Below are 25,678 nucleotides of genomic sequence, written 5' to 3' on the forward strand. Positions count from 1 at the left end.
CAGTCTCAAATCTGGAGTCACCCTTACCTGGTAGGTGGTATGACTGTGTGGGGGTCACCTTTACCTGGTAAGTGGTATGACTGTGTGGGAGGTCACCTAAACCTGGTAAGTGGTATGATTGTGTGGTATTAATATGGTCTGCCACGGGCGGTCAGGCACGAGGAGCCAAAACTTTCTATTAGTGATATAAATTTCAACCGCCCAGACTCTGGTTATGTTTTTGTTATTTTATATTACCAAGAGCACAGTGATCCCACAGGTCGAGCGCTCTTTAACACTACCAAGAGCACAGTGATCCCACAGGTCGAGCGCTCTTTAACACTACCAAGAGCACAGTGATCCCACAGGTCGAGCGCTCTTTAACACTACCAAGAGCACAGTGATCCCACAGGTCGAGCGCTCTTTAACACTACCAAGAGCACAGTGATCCCACAGGTCGAGCGCTCTTTAACACTACCAAGAGCACAGTGATCCCACAGGTCGAGCGCTCTTTAACACTACCAAGAGCACAGTGATCCCACAGGTCGAGCGCTCTTTAACACTACCAAGAGCACAGTGATCCCACAGGTCGAGCGCTCTTTAACACTACCAAGAGCACAGTGATCCCACAGGTCGAGCACTCTTTAACACTACCAAGAGCACAGTGATCCCACAGGTCGAGCACTCTTTAACACTACCAAGAGCACAGTGATCCCACAGGTCGAGCGCTCTTTAACACTACCAAGAGCACAGTGATCCCACAGGTCGAGCGCTCTTTAACACTACCAAGAGCACAGTGATCCCACAGGTCGAGCACTCTTTAACACTACCAAGAGCACAGTGATCCCACAGGTCGAGCGCTCTTTAACACTACCAAGAGCACAGTGATCCCACAGGTCGAGCGCTCTTTAACACTACCAAGAGCACAGTGATCCCACAGGTCGAGCGCTCTTTAACACTACCAAGAGCACAGTGATCCCACAGGTCGAGCACTCTTTAACACTACCAAGAGCACAGTGATCCCACAGGTCGAGCGCTCTTTAACACTACCAAGAGCACAGTGATCCCACAGGTCGAGCGCTCTTTAACACTACCAAGAGCACAGTGATCCCACAGGTCGAGCACTCTTTAACACTACCAAGAGCACAGTGATCCCACAGGTCGAGCACTCTTTAACACTACCAAGAGCACAGTGATCCCACAGGTCGAGCGCTCTTTAACACTACCAAGAGCACAGTGATCCCACAGGTCGAGCGCTCTTTAACACTACCAAGAGCACAGTGATCCCACAGGTCGAGCACTCTTTAACACTACCAAGAGCACAGTGATCCCACAGGTCGAGCGCTCTTTAACACTACCAAGAGCACAGTGATCCCACAGGTCGAGCGCTCTTTAACACTACCAAGAGCACAGTGATCCCACAGGTCGAGCGCTCCTTAACACTACCAAGAGCACAGTGATCCCACAGGTCGAGCACTCGTTAACATTACCAAGAGCACAGAGTGATCCTATAGGTCGAGCGCTCCTTAACACTATCAAGAGCACAGTGATCCCACAGGTCGAGCGCTCTTTAACACTACCAAGAGCACAGTGATCCCACAGGTCGAGCACTCTTTAACATTACCAAGAGCACAGAGTGATCCCACAGGTCGAGCACTCCTTAACACTACCAAGAGCACAGTGATCCCACAGGTTGAGCGCTCTTTAACACTACCAAGAGCACAGTGATCCCACAGGTCGAGCACTCTTTAACACTACCAAGAGCACAGTGATCCCACAGGTCGAGCGCTCTTTAACACTACCAAGAGCACAGTGATCCCACAGGTCGAGCGCTCTTTAACACTACCAAGAGCACAGTGATCCCACAGGTCGAGCACTCTTTAACATTACCAAGAGCACAGAGATCCCACAGGTCGAGCGCTCTTTAACACTACCAAGAGCACAGTGATCCCACAGGTCGAGCGCTCTTTAACACTACCAAGAGCACAGTGATCCCACAGGTTGAGCGCTCTTTAACACTACCAAGAGCACAGAGATCCCACAGGTCGAGCGCTCTTTAACACTACCAAGAGCACAGTGATCCCACAGGTCGAGCACTCTTTAACATTACCAAGAGCACAGTGATCCCACAGGTCGAGCGCTCTTTAACACTGCCAAGAGCACAGTGATCCCACAGGTCGAGCGCTCTTTAACACTACCAAGAGCACAGTGATCCCACAGGTCGAGCACTCTTTAACATTACCAAGAGCACAGTGATCCCACAGGTCGAGCACTCTTTAACACTACCAAGAGCACAGTGATCCCACAGGTCGAGCGCTCTTTAACACTACCAAGAGCACAGTGATCCCACAGGTCGAGCGCTCTTTAACACTGCCAAGAGCACAGTGATCCCACAGGTCGAGCGCTCTTTAACACTACCAAGAACACAGTGATCCCACAGGTCGAGCGCTCTTTAACACTACCAAGAGCACAGTGATCCCACAGGTCGAGCGCTCTTTAACAGTACCAAGAGCACAGAGTGATCCCACAGGTTGAGCGCTCTTTATCACTACCAAGAGCACAGAGTGATCCCACAGGTCGAGCGCTCTTTAACACTACCAAGAGCACAGAGTGATCCCCCAGGTCGAGCGCTCTTTAACTCTTATCTAAGACGTTGTCGTTCGTGGAAACGAGGTGAATTTTGGTTTGTCTCCTGTTAAGGAAGGTTCCTTGATGCTAGTGACGGGCTCTTGATAAAGAGAGTTAGATCTATCCTCCTCCTCCTTTTAACGGTTCTAACTGCCTCTTATTATCAGTTCCTCGTTCGTTGTATGACCTTTCACTTGTAACGACCCTCCGTGAATTTAATAACCTCGTTCATCAATAAATATTTTGAGTCTTCGTTATAATAATAATAATAATGATAATGTTTATTTTTATAAGTAGAGTATACAACTGACGTAGTCTTAGTTAACATATACATGGGTTATTATAGACAAGGCGAGGTTCGTCAGGAAACAGGACACGTGTTTCCTGACACAGGTTTTAGTCATATGATGACCCACAGCTCCAGGCTTTTGGTCCACCCATTAAAAAATTAGGGTTTTAAGTTGTGTATCATGGGTTATTGAAGGCCTCTGGTTATGTAGAGTATTTCGCCATTAAAATTAACTCATAACTACGAATGAGTCTTGCAGTTGGGTTCGTTGACCAGATTGCTACAGTTTGCAATATTTAACATCGTATATAACAATTTGCTTTATAATTTAAGACAATCTGAATTTTTATTTAATTTGATAAGTGCTTTAGTTGTATGCAAATACTTGTTGAATTTTCTTATTCAACACCATATCTTCAACTCTCAAAAAAAATTATGCAAGAGACGAAGGTAGAATGTGTTAAACTCAGGTTGCACGAAGCCACTGCCACCCACTGCCACCCACTGCCACCCACTGCCATCCACTGCCATCCACTGCCACCCACTGCCACCCACTGCCATCCACTGCCACCCACTGCCACCCACTGCCATCCACTGCCATCCACTGCCATCCACTGCCATCCACTGCCATCCACTGCCATCCACTGCCACCCACTGCCACCCACTGCCATCCACTGCCACCCACTGCCATCCACTGCCACCCACTGCCATCCACTGCCATCCACTGCCACCCACTGCCACCCACTGCCACCCACTGCCATCCACTGCCATCCACTGCCACCCACTGCCATCCACTGCCACCCACTGCCACCCACTGCCATCCACTGCCATCCACTGCCATCCACTGCCACCCACTGCCACCCACTGCCACCCACTGCCATCCACTGCCATCCACTGCCATCCACTGCCACCCACTGCCACCCACTGCCATCCACTGCCATCCACTGCCATCCACTGCCACCCACTGCCATCCACTGCCATTCACTGCCATCCACTGCCACCCACTGCCATCCACTGCCATCCACTGCCACCCACTGCCACCCACTGCCATTCACTGCCATTCACTGCCATCCACTGCCATCCACTGCCACCCACTGCCATCCACTGCCACCCACTGCCACCCACTGCCATCCACTGCCACCCACTGCCATCCACTGCCATCCACTGCCATCCACTGCCACCCACTGCCACCCACTGCCATCCACTGCCATTCACTGCCATCCACTGCCACCCACTGCCATCGACTGCCACCCAATGCCACCCACTGCCATCCACTGTCATCCACTGCCATCCACTGCCATCCACTGCCATCCACTGCCACCCACTGCCACCCACTGCCATCCACTGCCACCCACTGCCATCCACTGCCATCCACTGCCACCCACTGCCACCCACTGCCACCCACTGCTATCCACTGCCATCCACTGCCACCCACTGCCATCCACTGCCACCCACTGCCATCCACTGCCATCCACTGCCATCCACTGCTACCCACTGCCATCTACTGCCACCCACTGCCACCCACTGCCATCCACTGCCACCCACTGCCACCCACTGCCATCCACTGCCATCCACTGCCATCCACTGCCACCCACTGCCACCCACTGCCATCCACTGCCATCCACTGCCACCCACTGCCATCCACTGCCACCCACTGCCACCCACTGCCACCCACTGCCATCCACTGCCATCCACTGCCACCCACTGCCATCCACTGCCACCCACTGCCACCCACTACCATCCACTGCCACCCACTGCCATCCACTGCCACCCACTGCCATCCACTGCCATCCACTGCCATCCACTGCCATCCACTGCCATCCACTGCCATCCACTGCCACCCACTGCCACCCACTGCCATCCACTGCCATCCACTGCCACCCACTGCCATCCACTGCCATCCACTGCCACCCACTGCCATCCACTGCCATCCACTGCCACCCACTGCCATCCACTGCCATCCACTGCCACCCACTGCCATCCACTGCCATCCACTGCCACCCTCTGCCACTCATGTCATGCTAATTAAGTAAATTAGTGGCGCTAAGATGTAATTACCTGGAGAAGTGTGCTTGGTAAAAGAGTTAGGGAGTGCCACGGACCTCTATCTGGCTCTCCCTTTAAGAGGTGTGCTTTGATGTTGGTTAAGGAATATTAATCCAAGGAATTGGAGCTGTCCTTTCCTGGCAGCGAAGCTGATTGTTCCCTGCAGCTTTCATTTCCCCCAGGGACTATATGGCCCATGAAGGCTTAGTGCTCTCCCTAGACGATGAGTGACACACTCGGCCGCCACTATACAGCCTCGTCTCACACACTGTTTACCTTAATACAACAACCAAAACCATGAACGCCAGAAATCAATATTCGCCATCAACCTCCGCACCGTTCACACACCCACTAACCCAGCACCCACTAACCCAGCACCCACTAACCCAGCACCCACTAACCCAGCACCCACTAACCCAGCACCCACTAACCCAGCACCCACTAACCCAGCACCCACTAACCCAGCACCCACTAACCCAGCACCCACTAACCCAGCACCTACTAACCCAGCACCCACTAACCCAGCACCAACTAACCCAGTACCCACTAACTCAGTACCTACTAACCCAGCACCTACTAACCCAGCACCTACTAACCCAGCACCTACTAATCCAGCACCTACTAACCTAGCATCTACTAATCCAGCACCTACTAACCTAGCATCTACTAACCCAGCACCTACTAATCCAGCACCTACTAATCCAGCACCTACTAATCCAGCACCTACTAACCCAGCACCTACTAACCCAGCACCTACTAATCCAGCACCTACTAATCCAGCACCTACTAACCCAGCACCTACTAACCCAGCACCTATTAACCCAGCACCTACTAACCCAGCACCTACTAACCCAGTACCCAGCACCTACTGATCCAGCACCTACTAACCTAGCACCTACTAACCCAGCACCTACTAACCCAGCACCTACTAACCCAGCACCTACTAATCCAGCACCTACTAATCCAGCACCTACTAATCCAGCACCTACTAACCCAGCACCTACTAACCCAGCACCTACTAACCCAGCACCTACTAATCCAGCACCTACTAATCCAGCACCTACTAACCCAGCACCTACTAACCCAGCACCTACTAACCCAGTACCCAGCACCTACTGATCCAGCACCTACTAACCTAGCACCTACTAACCCAGCACCTACTAACCCAGCACCTACTAACCCAGCACCTACTAACCCAGCACCTACTAACCCAGCACCTACTAACCCAGCACCTACTAATCCAGCACCTACTAACCCAGCACCTACTAATCCAGCACCTACTAACCCAGCACCTACTAACCCAGCACCTACTAACCCAGCACCTACTAATCCAGCACCTACTAACCCAGCACCTACTAATCCATCACCTATTAATCCAGCACCTACTAACCCAGCACCTACTAATCCAGCACCTACTAATCCAGCACCTACTAACCCAGCACCTACTAACCCAGCACCTACTAACCCAGCACCTACTAACCCAGCACCCAGCACCTACTGATCCAGCACCTACTAACCTAGCACCTACTAACCCAGCACCTACTAACCCAGCACCTACTAACCCAGCACCTACTAACCCAGCACCTAACCCAGCACCTACGAACCCAGCACCTACTAACCCAGCACCTACTAATCCAGCACCTACTAATCCAGCACCTACTAATCCAGCACCTACTAACCCAGCACCTACTAACCCAGCACCTACTAACCCAGCACCTACTAATCCAGCACCTACTAACCCAGCACCTACTAATCCAGCACCTACTAACCCAGCACCTACTAATCCAGCACCTACTAACCCAGCACCTACTAACCCAGCACCTACTAATCCAGCACCTACTAGCCCAGCATCTTCAGAATCTGGAGAAAGTAGAGAGTTTTGCAACTAGATTGATTCCAGAACTAAAAGGGTTAAACTGTGAGAAGGCGCGTGAGGAATTAAATTTAATAACCAAGGAAGATAAGACCAAAGGAAACGTAATAACAAGGTACAATGAACTCGGAGATTCCATAGAACAGATACGAGACACGGGGGCGCATGGGTAGGGCTGGAAACTGAGGACACAGACGTGCCACAGAGAGGGTAAGAAACAGTATTTCAATCATAGGCTTGTAAACAAGCGGAGTGAGCTAGATGAGACGCACTCCACCTAATCTAAGAGGCCAGGAACCGGCATAATTTTTTGAAGCTGGGAGACCAGGAGCTGAGTTTCGACCCTTGGAAACACAGCTCGGTAAGAGCGCACCAGCAATCACCACCTACATTAACCCACACGTATCACGTCTTATAATTTGTTTAGTACATACTCTACCCCTAGGGGGGCACATTTCCCGAGTTCGCGTGTTGATAATGTCTGCAGTACTGGGAATTAGTTTCGCATTGTTGAGGAGATGAGTCTGATTGTGTATTATGTGCGCTCGCCTAGTTCTCTGTAAGGGGACTTGAGCTCTTGATTTGTCTACTCAGCATCTCTCTGATGCTCACTACATCTCTAGCTAACGTTCACTACGTCTCCACCTAACGCTTACTAAGTCTCTACCTAACGCTCGCTACGTCTCTACCTAATGATCATTATTTACTTACCTAATCCTCATTACGTCTCTACCTAATCCTCACTGCGTCTCTGCCTAATGCTCATTACTTATTCCTCTTGCTCATTACATCTCTGCCTAGCACTCGCTCCTACTTTTCCCAGTGCTTAGTACTTCACGCTAAAATTAATTTGAATTATTTTTTTCAATTTTCCTGTCTTGTCATTGTGGTAACTTCCTTCCTTGCAGTTGGCAAGGTGGGCGTGGACCTTTGTGCATGCAGCTGTCTGTCAGTCACAGTACAGTGATGGGTAAAGTCATTTGCTGAGGTCAAAGTACTCCGTAAATATCACAACAGCTAAAACAAGAGCAACAGTAACAGTTGCAACAGCTACAACAACAGCAACAACAGTTACAACAACAGCTACAGAGATATTTTCTCATCGTGTGTGATTTCTTGTGTCATTTCGTGTTCGGATGTAAGCTAGTCTCCTGGGTTGTGGCCTCGATATATTTGCTGTGTGTGTGTGTGTGTGAGAGAGAGAGAGAGAGAGAGAGAGAGGCTGGATTCTTTCCCTTCCCTGTACTGTTAATTTCCATTTCAGTAAGGCTTTTTTGACAGGATCCCCCACAAATAATACTGGTAAAAACTTCTTGGGTGGATCGAGGTATGGCTAACTAAATAAAGCAAAGAGTTTGCATAAATGAGGTGAAATCTGAATTGGGGACCAGTTATAGTTTGGCCGGTGACTGGAGTACAACTCTGCACATAGCAGATGGGAACCCTTCAGTACCGAGGTCAGGTGATGATTTTAGTTTCTAGGAGAATAATTATGTTCACGCTTCAAGGATAAAGATCTTCACTGATGAGTCAAGAGTGAGGAGGTGTTAGTTTTGCGACGATCTTCGGTGAGGACTCGTATTGCGCGGTTCTCAAAGTACTAAGTTTGTGTGTTCACTGCAGAGCTTCATACAATCCTGGCTGTTTTCGTCCTGGTAGCTGGTTTAGTGGATCTCAGGTCACTGTGTACTCTGATTTGCGATGCACTCTGTTTGCCACGACCCGGTATGCTTCTGTCTACCCTGTGGTCCAAAAGATCTAGAAGTGGTTAATGCGTCTCCATTCATCACACAAAGATGTGGATATGTTTTGGCGCCCAGGTCATGGTGGTGCCCACGTAATGTTGGTGCCCAGGTCATGGTGGTGCCCAGGTCATGGTGGTGCTGCCCACGTAATGTTGGTGCCCAGGTCATGGTGGTGCCCACATAATGTTGGTACCCAGGCCATGGTAGTGCCCACATAATGTTGGTGCCCAGGTCATGGTAGTATTCAAGGTGTGGCATGCAAAGAGTACGTAACCTTTATTCGGCGCATGTACACACCCTCATTTACAGGCTATCTCCCCCAACCAGCGAACCAGGTTGCTAAGAGTTGATGATGGGGCCCCGTCGTTCAACTAGTGACCAGGTTCTAGCCACTAAGAAGATGGTTTTGGCAATCGCAGAGGTTATGTGGGTACCGCTCTCCTGTCTGCCCTTGTCATTCCCATCTAGAACTGGTTGAAGCACGATCTGCTGTCTTGTGGCTTCTATTTCTGCCTTGCTTACCGTGGAGTGCACTATACTTATCACTGTACATAGTGTACATATTGCTGTTCTAAATTGGTGAAGGATAATATAAGTCTAAACTTTTTCTGCTGTGTTTATTTTGCTCCCATTACACCCAGGATAACAGGCCATTTGGAATCCTGGGTTGTAATACAAGGCAATGAACAACCAGATGATGAGGCGAAATCTGCTATCGTGATCTCTTTCTGCAGTAGACTTCTGCCTCGCTGTGACGTCATGGAGCACGTATGTCCCTGGGAAATACCAGGCCCGGCAAACAGCTTATACAGAATTTAGCAGGAGGCAGGTGTTTGGTCCTCCTCCTTCAAGAGAAAGCATCACTTGTAACATGTACCTCTATTGGCTGAGGAATGAGTACACACACATCTCACCCGCAGTCACCTATTTGCAGGTGTTTCTGTCTCTCTCATTGTAACTTGCTACGTGCAGCTGACGATGCAACATATTTTATTAATTGACCCACGAAATCGTAATACCACGGCAACGAACAAATCAGATACATTTGAACTGTTTGCCCATGCCTCTTACTGTTTTGTTTTCTTTGTAGTTTTTATATTTACCAGGGTGCCTGTAGAGGCCTCGGGGATCTTTTAGCGAAGTCTTGACAATTAATCGAATTTTTAACTGATTCTCATTATTTTTACTTTGGGTAATAATTAGAGTGGTTTATTATATATTCTAGTAGTTTTTTTATTGTTTATTAATCTTACCATTGATGTTTTAAGGTGTTTTATTTATTATTACCAGGAGCGCTAAGTAATCGAAAATCTCAAAACAATCCCCAAAATTCTTAAACTGCCTACCAACTTACACCTCCCCCACACACCGTTCTTAGGGCTATCACACCCTATTTATGCCAGTTTCTTAGCCCTCTGCTTATCCTCCTATACATCAATGCATCTCGTTTTCTACGACCTCTTTTATTTGCAGACACCACAACTTTTGTCATCTTCCACTCAAATCCGAATTCTCTTGGTAACATTGTTAACGAGGAGCTCCCTCTCTCACATCTCTCACAGTCCTTTTCTTGGTGCCCCAGGACGTGCCGATCCACGCCAGCATGGTGACGATGGTGCTGGTGTCAGTGGACAGGTATCGTAGCATCGTCACGCCACAAAAGGCTCGTCTTCCTCCCTTCATCGCTGTGCTGGCTGTGTGGGTGGTGTCTGTGTGTGTCGTTCTGCCCTACGCCGTCTACATGAACTACATTGACCTGCAGGTGAGTCTACATGAACTACATTGACCTGCAGGTGAGTCTACATGGACTACATTGACCTGCAGGTGAGTCTGCATGAACTACATTGATCTGCAGGTGAGTCTACATGAACTACATTAGCCTGCAGGTGAGTCTACATGAACTACATTGACCTGCAGGTGAGTCTACATGAACTACATTAGCCTGCAGGTGAGTCTACATGAACTACATTGACCTGCAGGTGAGTCTACATGGACTACATCGACCTGCAGGTGAGTCTGCATGAACTACATCGACCTGCAGGTGAGTCTGCATGAACTACATCGACCTGCAGGTGAGTCTGCATGAACTACATCGACCTGCAGGTTAATCTACACGGACTACATCGACCTGCAGGTGAGTCTGCATGAACTACATCGACCTGCAGGTGAGTCTGCATGAACTACATCGACCTGCAGGTGAGTCTACATGGACTACATGACCGCAGGTGAGTCTGCATGAACTATATTGATCAACCTGCTGCAGTGTTCCTCCTTTTTTTGTGTTCTTGTGTGAAGGCTGCAATGACACATGAAGGCTTCAGTTATACATGAAAGCTCCTGTGACACATGAAGGCTTCAGTGACACATGAAGGCTTCAGTGTCACATGAAGGCTTCAGTGTGATGCCATATTCAATCCCAGGATTACATAGGATTTCCTGAGACGTGAAAGTAAATCCAGGGATCACTAGCTGGTCTCTGAGAGGTGCTGCTGTCAGCTGGTCTGTCAGTTGGTCGATCCGTAAGATGGTCAGTCTGTAAATTTGCCTGTCAGTAGGTCTGCAAGCAGGTCTCTCAGGTGGTCTGTCAGTCACCTGGTCTATCTGTCAGTGGGTCTGGCTCTCAGCTAGCCTTTCAAAACTGGTCCGCCTGTCAGCTGTTCGGTCCATCCGCTGCTCCAGATTTGCATGGGAGATGGAAGTACAATGTACGGGAGTGAAATTGATTTGCAGAGGTTAGGTTAGGTTATATTTGGTTAGGGTAGGTTTGGTTAGGTTAGGTTAGTTTTGGTTAGGTAAGGTAAGGTTAGGTAAGGTTTGTCAGGAAACAGGAAAAGTGTTTCCTGACGCGGGTCTTGGTCGTACGATGACCCGAATCTTTCTGAGTTTCCTAATAAAGGTTAGTTTTATTTTTCATTAATAAACTTAGCTTCTGTAATTTGATCTTCTTTCAACTAAGGAATTGCATGAGAAACATTCACATTTGTCTGCTTGAACCTTTCTCATTTGAGGTGTACTCAGGTGGAATAATTAACGAGGGAAACGAAAACACACACAACATTAATTAAGAGATATTAAGCAGCTGCTGCTGTGTATACAAGCTATGTGAGGTATGCTGTAACGGAGAGGTAGACATAATGGACATACTGAAACATACTGGAGACACTGAGACATACTGGAGATAGTGAGACATGTTGAAGATACTGAGACATACTGGAGATACTGAGACATACTGGAGATAGTGAGACATACTGGAGATACTGAGACATACTGGAGATAGTGAGACATATTGAAGATACTGAGACATACTGGAGATACCGAGACATACTGGAGATACCGAGACATACTGGAGATACCGAGACATACTGGAGATACTGAGACATCTTGATGTCTTGGGAGATATTGCCTTGAGACTCCCTTATTCAGCCCTAATGTGGTTTTCATTAAAGATTTAATATGGTGTATCTCTCTCTCTCCCTCTCCCTCTCCCTCCCTCCCTCCCTCCCCTCGTACTCTAAGGTACGAGAGTCAAGGTTAGAGTGAGAACGGTTAAGAGTTAAGGATATGTTTTAATAACCAGAGTTAGATACAGTAACCGTGTGCTGCTGCCCTAATCTATATGAGAGTAACACAGTGGGAACAAAAGCTGTTTCCCCGTCATGTTTTATCATACAGGACGGGTTACATTTACCAGGTAATGAAATCTGTCAGTGTGTGTGTGTGTGTTACAAAAAGCGCGATTCTAAAAGCTTAGAGATCTCCAGTGAATACTAGAAAGGACTGCCCTTCTAGCATCCAGCCTGTTACTGGGTTTTCGTAACAATTAGTCAGTATCCTTGTCCAATTATCCATTAGAATTCAGTATAATTCAATAGTGCTTCAGGATTACAACTGGTAGGCTACTAACTAGAGAAATTAAAATTTAATAAATTTATTAATTAAGTTGTCTAGGCGTATATCAAATTAAATTAAATTAATCACAATAATCAAAATAATATTAATCACTTCTCTCGTGTACAGTATTATTGTGCTGAAAGCACATATCACATTTATAATTCTTAAGTACCGTCTGGTACATTAACATTTAATAATACAATATACAAATAAGTTTGTGTATGTGTGTGTAAGTGCTCTAAGTAGTTCGCTATGTCTCACGACTCGACTAGACTTAAGTGACTGACAAAGTCCTCAAATAAACTAACTTCTTGACCAACTGGCAGTTAGAACAGTCTGCTTGAACAATAAAAAGAATGCTAAGCCCACTAGCAATATAACAAGCAACTGCGACACAATTAGGATCAAGGAGATAATATAAAGACACTAAGTAGGGACCATCTGCAGATCCTCCACAAAAGTCACCAAACTCCCATACTACTGAATCTAAGTTCAGCATAAGAAAATCACCGACTGTGATAGTACACAGATACCAGTACAAATTAGGTCAGAAGCTACAGCTCAGGACCTGAGTTACTCAGAGTGTCTATGCGACACACAACCTCAGTACAATTTCGAAAATCACTAAGTCTATACAATGTTCTGTGAACAGAGTCTCCAGAACTAACAATAATAATGAGACAGAGACGATCTTCCAACAAGGGCCTGTAAGGGAGATTTAGGCACTTCTTGTCTGGAATACGTCCAACTACCAAGCAAGTCTAGACCAGACTGAATACTTCAGGCGAGGTGAGAACACCCCCCCCCCTCGATCAAAGAGCGATAATTACAGTAGTTAGACAATCAAGACTTGAACTGAGCACATAATATGTTACATCCTTCCTGGTGGCCTGGTGGCTAACGCTCTCGCTTCACACGGCGAGGGTCTGGGTTCGATTCCCAGCCAGAGTAGAAACATTGGACTTGTTTCTTTCCACCTGTTGTCTATGTTCCCCATCAGTAAAATGGGTACCTGGGTGTTAGTCGACTGGTGTGGGTCGCATCCTGGGACACTGACCTAATTTGCCCGAAATGTACCGAAATGCGGAGCATAACAAGGGAGTTTCTATATAGTAGTATGTCATTGATGTCAGCTAGGACTGTATACCATGTACATGTACTTGTAGTAAATAAAGATATTATTATTATTATTATTATTATATTATTAATAATATAAAGCAATATATTCACGATTTAGCTATTATCGCAAATATAAGCAATATAAAATTATATGAAAAGGTAATATACATGTAATATATATACATAATATACATTGCAACCCATTCAGGGGTTGCAACAGTGTGTGTGTGTGTGTGTGTGTGTGTGTGTGTGTGTGTGTGTGTGTGTGACTGTGTAAATATATTAAGTGATGAAGCACTAGGCTGCTAGTATAATAGTACTGGTTTTTAATAGGTTCGAATTCTTCCTACTTCGTGAGTTATTTCAATAGCTGGTGTAGCTCTAGATATACCGAGCACTACATATACCGAAGCTGCCGATAGCTGTCTAGAATATATCGAGGTCATTAATACTCTCTCCTATCTGCTAATGTTGGTAGAGACTCATGGACTCTGCCGTTTGCTACCTGCAGTAAACAATTCTTGTTTCTGCTGTTTACTGGTGTTTAAGAAATATGTCGTTAATTATAATCTACGCAACATATTTTTTTTAGGATATGAACTCTCTAAAGTAGAAGGAATCATCTCGTTTTTTTTTTAAATGTAGAAGAGAAAATTCAGCAGTAGTATAGGGACGAAAATAAACACATTGCACAGCAGGTAACTACCTTGTCTTCCTTCCAAGAGAGCGATTGCATTAACTCAGTGTTTAGTCCATAATGTTCGAATCTGTAGCAGCGGTGTTGGGGAAATATATTTGCTTCTCCAATATTCCATTGTTTCGTCATCAAGTGAAGACCCTGCTAGGCTGCCACATTTTAGTTTGCATAACAGTTTATCCAGGAGTTTATACCCTGTCTTGTGAGGCGTGTGTTGTTTTGAGAATGTGTACACCTTCTGAGGACCTTTCTAATATTTTGTGCAACTCTCATACTTCAGGTCTACAAAACCACTCTTTTTGTTGTCGTTTTGGGTAGCTAACATTACCCCCAAAATCTAGCACCATGCCCTCTGGATAACTAGCACTCTCCAGCGCCACCACACCTCTCCTCCTGGGCTGCTAACACCTTCCCCAGGACAATAGCACAACCACCTTCTAGGTTGCTACAGTTACCCAGCATCCTGACGAATGCCTCTTTTGTACAGTAAAAGGACACAAGTGCAACTAATGTGACATTTTATTGTGGCAACGTTTCGCTCTCCAGGAGCTTTGTCAAGCCGATACAAACAGTATATGGACACAGAGGGTATATAAAGGCTCGGAGTGAGGTGATTCTACCAACATTATTACATATATACGAATGCCTCTTTTGTTGTGCTGGACGAGGCTTTTCCTCTTAGGAAAGGCGCTTCTGGTGTCGAATTTATATGCAGCTCAGCTACCAGATCGACCTGGCCTAATACATATCTGGAGTTCTGCTGATGCGCAGGAAAACACCAGTGTTGGTGTCGGAATTTAAATGCAAAATGTTAGTACAGGACGGAGAACACAGACTCCAGCACTGGTAATGCACAGCTCAAAGAAACACGTTAGCAGAATATGCTAACGTGTTTAATAAACTTCTTCACAGAACGAAAAGGTTGTCCCAATGAAGTCTTTTTCAGTGTGTGTTGTTCAATATAGTCGACTGTACGACTTAATAGTATGAGCTGCCTACACAGCAGTAGAGAAACAAATGAAATCATTTTCTAAGAATGATAATGAATTTATTTTCTAAGAACGTTGTTTCCTCAGAGAGGACTTGACGAAGTGCCAGCAGATGAACCTGGTAAGAGTCGTGCTCACAACATAATCATCTCGTCCAGCCCTCAGGTCACTGCCCAGAGATACTTAATCCTCCTCAGCATAGCTGCCACTACCTCTGCTTCGAAGACATCACCAGACATAAACACAAACACCATAACTATTGCAGGAGTGTACACAATCCCATGCAACAGAAACACAGGCACCAAAACTATTGCAAGAGTTTACACGATCTCACGCACCAATTGTGACGAACTCTACGAAGGAGAGACATCCACAGAGTTCACAATATTTGTGCAGCATTTGCTTATTACACCATAATTTACCAACGCCATTCTATAAATTGGACTGATGCAAGTGTTGGCAAAAGAAAATGACGCGCAAAAAAAGGAAAACTTTTGAATCCGCACATATAAGAAGGCTGTCTCTACAACTTTAGTGAACTTCTTGCCAGGAAATTGCTTGAATCCTCGGAACCAAAGTGACCTGACGCGCTCCCCACTTGTTCTTTACCACATTACTTCTCAAGAATATATATATATATATATATATATATATATATATATATATATATATATATATATATATATATATATATATATATATATATACACACATGTTAATGCATCCGCAAGCAGGTGGTTTTAAACAGTTAACAATGCTGCGACTAGCACTGAGCCATCAATGCTACTAACATCAGGTACCCAGTAACACCGGGCATGTCTCCTGATGGGAGCACTCAGAACTAAGTTGCTAACCTCTGTTTATGACCTAATAGAACCCACAGTATTAGCGAAACATCATCAATAAAGGCTTCCAAATAGCTTATGTAAATAAAAGACTTGTTGAGGTGAACCTGGTCTAAGACGGGATAGATAAAAATTAGATTTTGTGAGAGGAATGTCACTAGAAGAGACAGAGCCAGAGCTTAACCTAGCTGCTGGACGTTTAGGAGCAGCTATGTTAACTTTCACGTCCAGCAGGTCATGAATGGGTCTAGACAGGCAGTAATACTCTGAAAGTGAAACACCTCGAGTCATCCGGGGAACAATTTAATTAAAACAACATGACAGTATAATGTGAAAAAATGAGCAAATGGGTGATACAATTAAATGAAGGATGTTTTCGAAAGGTCAGGCTGGTGAATACAGGTTATTACGGCACTATCAGTGGTTGTGAATACAGGTTTTTGTGGCACTATCAGTGGTGAATACAGGTTATTGTGGCACTATCAGTGGTTGTGAATACAGGCTATTATGACACTATCAGTGGTTGTGAATACAGGTTATTGTGGCACTATCAGTGGTGAATACAGGTTATTGTGGCATTATCAGTGGTTGTGAATACAGGTTATTGTGGCACTATCAGTGGTTGTGAATACAGGTTATTGTGGCACTGTCAGTGGTTGTGAGTACAGGTTATTGTGGCACTATCAGTGGTTGTGAATACAGGTTATTGTGGCACTATCAGTGGTTGTGAATACAGGTTATTGTGGCACTATCAGTGGTGAATACAGATTATTGTGGCACTATCACAGGTTATTGTGGCACTATCAGTGGTTGTGAGTACAGGTTATTGTGGCACTATCAGTGGTTGTGAATACAGGTTATTGTGGCACTATCAGTGGTTGTGAATACAGGTTATTGTGGCACTATCAGTGGTGAATACAGATTATTGTGGCACTATCAGTGGTTGTGAATACAGGTTATTGTGGCACTATCAGTGGTTGTGAGTACAGGTTATTGTGGCACTATCAGTGGTTGTGAGTACAGGTTATTGTGGCACTATCAGTGGTTGTGAATACAGGTTATTGTGGCACTATCAGTAGTTGTGAATGCAGGTTATTGTGGCACTATCAGTGGTTGTGAATACAGGTTATTGTGGCACTATCAGTGGTTGTGAATACAGGTTATTGTGGCACTATCAGTGGTTGTGAATACAGGTTATTGTGGCACTATCAGTGGTTGTGAATACAGGTTATTGTGGCACTATCAGTGGTTGTGAATACAGGCTATTATGGCACTATCAGTGGTTGTGAATACAGGTTATTGTGGCACTATCAGTGGTGAATACACGTTATTGTGGCACTATCAGTGGTTGTGAATACAGGTTATTGTGGCACTATCAGTGGTTGTGAATACAGGTTATTGTGGCACTATCAGTGGTTGTGAATACAGGTTATTGTGGCACTATCAGTGGTTGTGAATACAGGCTATTATGGCACTATCAGTGGTTGTGAATACAGGTTATTGTGGCACTATCAGTGGTGAATACAGGTTATTGTGGCACTATCAGTGGTTGTGAATACAGGTTATTGTGGCACTATCAGTGGTTGTGAATACAGGTTATTGTGGCACTATCAGTGGTTGTGAATACAGGTTATTGTGGCACTATCAGTGGTTGTGAATACAGGTTATTGTGGCACTATCAGTGGTTGTGAATACAGGTTATTGTGGCACTATCAGTGGTTGTCAATACAGGTTATTGTGGCACTATCAGTGGTTGTGAATACAGGTTATTGTGGCACTATCAGTGGTTGTGAATTCAGGTTATTGTGGCACTATCAGTGGTTATGTGTAGGCAGAAAGAGGCGAAGGATCACTAAAACTGGTAGAGAAAATTGTTACGTGGCCTTCATATTAAGAACTTAAGAAAGGAGGAACACTGCAGCAGGCCTACTGGCCCATACTAGTCAGGTCACTTCCATACCCAAACCCACTAACAAAAATATTTGTCCAACTCATTTTCAATGCTACCCAAGGAATAAACTTTGAGGCAAGGTGTCCAGGTGTTAGGAAACAGGACAAGTGTTTCCCGACGCGGGTCTTAGTCGTATGATGACCCACCACTGGAGCTTTTGGTTATCTGACCGAGGCCTTCCGCTAGCTTACCCCTCCACCCCTTTAATAATTATGGTTATGATTATAACCATTTTGAATTTTCCAGTTAACTGCATTAATGTGGATGAGATTACCAAATAAGAGTGTGGATGAGTTTACCAGATAACTTTAGTGTGGATGAGTTTACCAGATAACTTTAGTGTGGATGAGTTTACCAGATAACATTAGTGTGGATGAGTTTACCAGATAACTTTAGTGTGGATGAGTTTACCAGATAACTTTAGTGTGGATGAGTTTACCAGATAACTTTAGTGTGGATGAGTTTACCAGATAACTTTAGTGTGGATGAGTTTACCAGATAACTTTAGTGTGGATGAGTTTACCAGATAACTTTAGTGTGGATGAGTTTAGTGTGGATGAGTTTACCATATAAGAGTGTGGATGAGTTTACCAGATAACTTTAGTGTGGATGAGTTTACCAGATAACTTTAGTGTGGATGAGTTTACCAAATAAGAGTGTGGATGAGTTTACCAGATAACATTAGTGTGGATGAGTTTACCAGATAACTTTAGTGTGGATGAGTTTACCAGATAACATTAGTGTGGATGAGTTTACCAGATAACTTTAGTGTGGATGAGTTTACCAGATTACCAGATAACTTTAGTGTGGATGAGTTTACTAGATAACTTTAGTGTGGATGAGTTTACCAGATAACTTTAGTGTGGATGAGTTTACCAGATAACTTTAGTGTGGATGAGTTTACTAGATAACTTTAGTGTGGATGAGTTTACCAGATAACTTTAGTGTGGATGAGTTTACCAGATAACTTTAGTGTGGATGAGTTTACCAGATAACTTTAGTGTGGATGAGTTTACCAGATAACTTTAGTGTGGATGAGTTTACCAGATAACTTTAGTGTGGATGAGTTTACTAGATAACTTTAGTGTGGATGAGTTTACCAGATAACTTTAGTGTGGATGAGTTTACTAGATAACTTTAGTGTGGATGAGTTTACCAGATAACTTTAGTGTGGATGAGTTTACTAGTAACTTTAGTGTACGTCCGACCAGCAGTAATTGCCTGGTTGATCAGGCCCTGATCCACCGGGAGGCCTGGTCAAGAACCGGGCCACGGGGGCGTTGACCCCCGGGAACACCCACCAGGTAGGGGGGTCCAGCGCCAGTGAAGGAAGCCTCTGACGCTGAGGTTTTGTGTCAGAATTCTCTTCCTAAACTTGTCATTCTCTCGCCTTTTCTTTCATCTGCCCTTTCTGCTCTCTCTCTCTCTCTCTCTCTCTCTCTCTCTCTCTCTCTCTCTCTCTCTCTCTCTCTCTCTCTCTCTCTCTCTCTCTCTCCAAAAACAAAAATATTGTTTTACGTAAAAAGAAAAAAAAATTTTTTTTTTAACATTTCTGAAATATTAACATAAACTTTTAGTAATTATATTTTATTGCTATAAAGAAAAATCTGTAACATTTGACGAACATGTTACATTAATTACGAGCATGAGTTGTGTTGGTGAGAGAGAGAGAGAGAGAGAGATTTAAAATATTTTTTCAATATCATTTTTAAAATAAATCTGCTATCAGTTTTAATTTCAATAAATTCTTCATACAGTTCAGTACAGAGAAGATATAGGAAGACAATAGAATATGAGGTAGTCAGTCCCCTCCCTCCCACACACAACCATAGTCAGGAAGTGGAATAGTGGTGAGTGATGTAGTGGAGGTAAAATCCATACATAGCTTTAAGAAGAGGTATGATAAAGCTCATGGAACAGGGAGATAGTGTACCTAGGAGCAACCAGCGATGAGGGGGGCCAGGAGCTGTGATTCGACCCCTGCAACCACATATAGGCGAGTACAATTAGGTGAGTATACACACACAGGATCCATACATAGCTTTAAGAAGAGGTATAATAAAGCTCTTGGAGCAGGGAGTGTACCTAGTAGCAACCAGCGAAGAGGGGGCCAGGAGCTGTGATTCGACCCTTCACCCACATATAGGTGAGTACACAACACACGCTATTTCCATCTTGGATTTTTTCCGAGTCTGGACTCAACCATCCGTGCCCTCAGACGACTCTCTCATTATCCTTGTGAAGCCTCCCTAATTACCCTTGTGAAGCCTCCCTAATTACCCTTGTGAAGCCTCCCTAATTATCCTTGTGAAGCCTCCCTAATTATCCTTGTGAAGCCTCCCTAATTATCCTTGTGAAGCCTCCCTAATTACCCTTGTGAAGCCTCCCTAATTATATTTGTGAAGCCTCCCTAGTTACCCTTGTGAAGCCTTCCTAATTACCCTTGTGAAGCCTCACTAATTATCCTTGTGAAGCCTCCCTAATTATCCTTGTGAAGCCTCCCTAATTATCCTTGTGAAGCCTCCCTAGTTACCCTTGTGAAGCATCCCTAATTATCTTTGTGAAGCCTCCCTAATTATCCTTGTGAAGCCTCCCTATTTACCCTTATGAAGCCTCCCTAATTACTATTGTGAAGCCTCCATAATTACCATTGTGAAGCCTCCCTAATTATCCTTGTGAAGCCTCCCTAGTTACCCTTGTGAAGCCTCCCTAATTACCCTTGTGAAGCCTCCCTAATTACTCTTGTGAAACCTCCCTACTTACCCTTGTGAAGCCTCCCTAATTACCATTGTGAAGCCTCCCTAATTATCCTTGAGGGGCTTCCCTAGTTACCCTTGTGAAGCCTCCCTAATTACCCTTGTGAAGCCTCCCTAATTACCCTTGTGAAGTCTCCCTAATTATCCTTGTGAAGCCTCCCTATTTACCCTTATGAAGCCTCCCTAATTACCATTGTGAAGCCTCCCTAATTACCATTGTGAAGCCTCCCTAATTATCCTTGTGAAGCCTCCCTAGTTACCCTTGTGAAGCCTCCCTAATTACCCTTGTGAAGCCTCCCTAATTATCCTTGTGAAACCTCTCTAGTTACCCTTGTGAAGCCTCCCTAATTACCCTTGTGAAGCCTCCCTAATTACTCTTGTGAAACCTCCCTAATTACCCTTGTGAAGCCTCCCTAATTACCCTTGTGAAGCCTCCCTCATTACCCCTGTAAAGCCTCCCTGAACACCTCTTGTGACGCCTCTCTCAGTAACCCCTTGAAGCCTCCAAGCTCAGGCTGACACATCTTAACTCTCACACAACAAATCTATGTCGTATAATGGAACACAAGAAGGAAAACGCCTGTTAACTGCAGTATAGTGTAGCAGCACACTGTTGATGTACTCTGCTTTGGTGAACAAAATAAGAAGGAAAAAAGGTGGTGGTGTATGGAAGGTGTTGGACTGCCTGCACCATGGGCAAGTGACTGTTTTGTTCACTCAGATTTGAGTTTGTTGGAATTGTGAGGTGGCGGACGCTGCTGCCTCTACGGGTGGGCAAGAGCAGCTGGTTGAAGAAGAGCAGGTGGGTAGGCAAGTGACTCTTTTGAGGGCCTCTTCTCCAGGGGCAGGTTGGTCGATTTTCTCTCTAGGAGAATTTTTCCGCCGAACGCTGTGTGCTTCCTGCGAGTCAGAGCAGCAGCTAAGTGATTATTTTCTCTCTCTCTCTCTCTCTCTCTCTCTCTCTCTCTCTCTTGAACGTAAAATCCCTTGATAATATCACTCCTAAGTCCCTCACTTCCCTCTTCTGCTCTTTGGAGTGGTCTGAGCTTGTTTTATTCTCTGTTCCAGTTTTTAATTTTTCTAAAGCGGAGTAACTGAAATTTGTCCTCACGGAACATTACGTTGTGTTCTGTGGCTCACTGCAAGACTCGGTTTACATCCGCCTGGAGATTTGCTGTGTCTTTAGTAGACGCCACTCTCATGCATATTCTAGTATCGTCTGCCAAGAATAATATAGTGCTATGCTTTATGTCTCTGTCTATATCAGATGTAGCAGCTTCTGTGTTTACATTGTGTATCCGTGACTCTCTCCCACCAATTTGTTTGACATAAAAAAAAATCTATCAGCCGACCTCCCCAGTTATTTCTTTTTTTTCCCCTACAAATCAATTTCACAGGCTAAGAGCTGTTATCCTACCTCAGCTCATTTAAAAAACCCAGCTCTAAGGTATACTACCACCCCCTTCCCCATGATGCCACCTACACCAGTCGGCTAACACCCAGGTACCTATTTACTTGCCTAAATGATCACACTTGTCCAAGGCTTTCGCAAAGTCTGTGTATACTGCATCTGCATTTTGTCGTACAGTGCAACCAAGACTGTCGTAATGGTTCAGACACTGAGGAAGGCAGGAGCGATCTGCTCTGAACCCATGTTAAGAAATTTTCATTGAGATACCAGGAAATATTTCTTCAGCCTCAGAGTGACCAAGATGTGTTATGAACTAGATGAAGAAGTGCTAGAGATACACTTCATGCACAGCCTTAAGTCCAGATCTAGAGAGTGTACAGAGATCCTTTACTGCACGTATAAGTTCTGTCAAGCACCTTAACTACTGGGAACGCTTGGAAGCACTTGACTTGTACTCGTTGGAACGCAGGAGGGAGAGATATATCATAATCTACACTTGGAAAATCTTGGAAGGAATGGTCCCAAATCTGCACACAGAAATCACTCCCTACGAAAGTAAAAGACTGGGCAGGCGATGCAAAATGCCCCCAATAAAAAGTAGGGGCGCCATTGGTACACTAAGAGAAAACACCATAAGTGTCCGGGGCCCAAAACTGTTCAACAGCCTCCCATCAAGCATTAGGGGAATTGCCAATAAACCCCTGGCTGCCTTCAAGAGAGAGCTGGACAGATACCTAAAGTCAGTGCCGGATCAGCCGGGCTGTGGCTCGTACGTCGGACTGCGTGCGGCCAGCAGTAACAGCCTAGTTGATCAGGCCCAGATCCATCGGGAGGCCTGGTCATGGACCGGGCCGCGGGGGCGTTGATCCCCGGAATAACCTCCAGGTAACCTCCAGGTAAGGTATGATAAGGCGCGCCCACACACACACACACACACACACACACACACACACACACTTAGCTGTGAATTGACCCCAGCATCCACAAATAGGTGAGAACAAATAGGCAAGTACACACACACACACACGTGCGCGTGTTGGGGGGCGCTTTATCGTACCTTTACTTAAGGCTGTGCATGAAGTCTATCTCTAGCACTTCTTCATCTAGGTCATAACACATCTTGGTCACCCTGAGGCTGAAGAAATATTTCCTGAGATCCCAATGAAAAGTTCTTAACATGGGTTCAGAGCAGATCGCTCCTGCCTTCCTCAGTGTATGAACCATTACGACATGGTCTTGGTTGCACATCCTTCTCCCCTCCTCCACATCCTTCTCCCCTCCCACATCCTACTCCCCTCCCCCCACATCCTACTCCCCTCCCCCCACATCCTACTCCCCTCCCCCCACATCCTACTCCCCCCCCCACATCCCCCCCATCCCCCACCTTAACCTGATGATACGTTCACCATGTTATTAGTTAAGTGTTCCATTTATTGAATATTATAAGGTTTTCCTGCATCGTTTAGCTGGTAAGTGAAGGTGTTGAGTGCTTGCTGGTGGTACTAAATGTTTACTGGTACATTGACTGTGTTTGCCGGTGGCATTCAATACTTGCTCGAGCACAAAAGTTCACCCAGACTGGCTTATGCGAAGGGATGGCGGAGGTCGTACAAATATTGCTTAATTTGCAACGACTTGCTTCCAGGTTGCTCATTATGGAGGTCTGTGCTCATTATGGAGGTCTGTACTCATTACGGAGGTCTCTGCTCACTGGACAAGTGTGTTTGGTGTCCTATAAGAAACACCTTCAAGTGTTTCCCTGAAAATTTTTAACTTAAAACTTTCGCTTTTGTTTCATTCGTAACTTGAGAACGCCTCATGGGATCGGCTTTCAATTTTCACCGGCAGGGTACAGTAACTAGGTCGAAATTCTTGCAGCTGTTGACCTGTACAGGTGCCATATGACCAAAGTTATATACAGGATGACCCAAAAGTCTGGACAATAATTATACAGTAATTTTAATATCTTCAACATGTTATCCACCATTAGCGATGCAAAGTTTAACGCGCTTTGCAAGATTCACATGAACAAGATGCAGCAACTCCGGTAACGGGACGAAAAACATAATAGTAATATTTCCTATGTGTCCAGACTTTTGGGTCACCCTGTACAGTGGAACCCCGGTGATTGAACTTTATTGGTTCCTAGGTGGTGGTCGAACTGCGAAAAGTTCGATGTCCGAAACAGTATTTGCCAGGCTTTAATTATCAGCCTCACACAGGCCGAAGGATGTTGAACTGATTCTTCCAAGTCTCTCTGAGAGTCACGTCAGTGTCAGAGGTCACTTCAAAGCACTTTTGAAACAGCACTTTCCTGTAAAGTTTTTTTTTTACATCTGAATTTTAAACAGTCATCGCGTTCGGACTCCAGAAAAACATTCAAAGACCGGGTCAAATTTTTTGAACAAAATTGTTCGGACTCCAGTTTGTTTGAAGTTCAGTAGGTTCGAACACCTGTGTTCCACCGTAACTCATTACAGGTGTCCCCGGGATGAGTTCGATGGCTTTCAAAAGCCTCTGCTGTTTGGTTTTCAACATTAAAAAATACTGTATCGTATTTCGACGACGATGGAGAGTGAAAATAAAGCTCGTGGATATACAACTGCTATATTATATATATATATATATATATATATATATATATATATATATATATATATATATATATATATATATATATATATATATATATATTGCCCTTGTTAAATCACATGAAATCCGTTTATTTCTCTTACGACCAAACACTGCCTTTAATGGCTGACACATATTAAGGATAGGATGGTAGTTAATGGATATAGTTTAAATGCCAATTGGCCATTTACTAGCAGTTTAAGAAATTTAAATGCCATGGAATCCATGCTATACCCGGAGAGGACCTCTTAGTGCTGATGCGCTTTCCTGAACGCATACTGCGCCTTGTTACTGCCCTGCATAAGCATCAATTTGTTCATTTTTTGAACTGTGATATTGATTTCCAGTCACTCAGTAATGAATGGGTTTTCTAACTGACTTCAAACCATCAACGTTGAAGCTTTTCACTAAAAGATTTACGCTCCATAAGTTTAACTTTGTTGGTATATTTTACAAATACGTATTGGGTGATGCTTCTCCCGGTCGACTTCAACCTCTCACGGATATCTCAGAAGTGGATTTAAAGTTTTATTACACAGTACAATAATAGATTTGGTTTCAAGACTAGTATGTGCTATTTTATTTTCAATTATTTTTCCATCGTAGTGGAAGGTTCATTTTGCAGCTTGACTGACCGTCTTTCTGACGTGTAATTGGCTTGGTCTGATCCTTCTATCTGTAACATAACTTTCTTTCTCTAAAGGCATTCTCTCTAATGGGGTTTTCTCTAATGGCTTTCTCTAATGGCTTTTCAGCTCCTCATTGCTTCTGTTTTCGATATAAGTTTTTTTCTACTTTTTCGACGTTGCAGATCTCTCTCTCTCTCTC

The 25,678-nt window shown here is 44.9% G+C and overlaps 1 protein-coding gene across 1 annotated transcript in view; it reads left to right on the forward strand.

The window, feature by feature from the left end:
• LOC128700233 (orexin/Hypocretin receptor type 1) overlaps window positions 1-25,678 on the forward strand; it is a 220,932-nt gene that overhangs the window by 94,025 nt on the left and 101,229 nt on the right. The window contains exon 2 of the mRNA XM_070100787.1: window positions 10,143-10,322. Within this exon, the coding sequence (XP_069956888.1) occupies window positions 10,143-10,322 (180 nt within the window). The remainder of the gene's footprint in view (window positions 1-10,142; window positions 10,323-25,678) is intronic.

Source organism: Cherax quadricarinatus, chromosome 74, assembly GCF_038502225.1.
Source record: "Cherax quadricarinatus isolate ZL_2023a chromosome 74, ASM3850222v1, whole genome shotgun sequence".
Taxonomy (NCBI): domain Eukaryota; kingdom Metazoa; phylum Arthropoda; class Malacostraca; order Decapoda; family Parastacidae; genus Cherax; species Cherax quadricarinatus.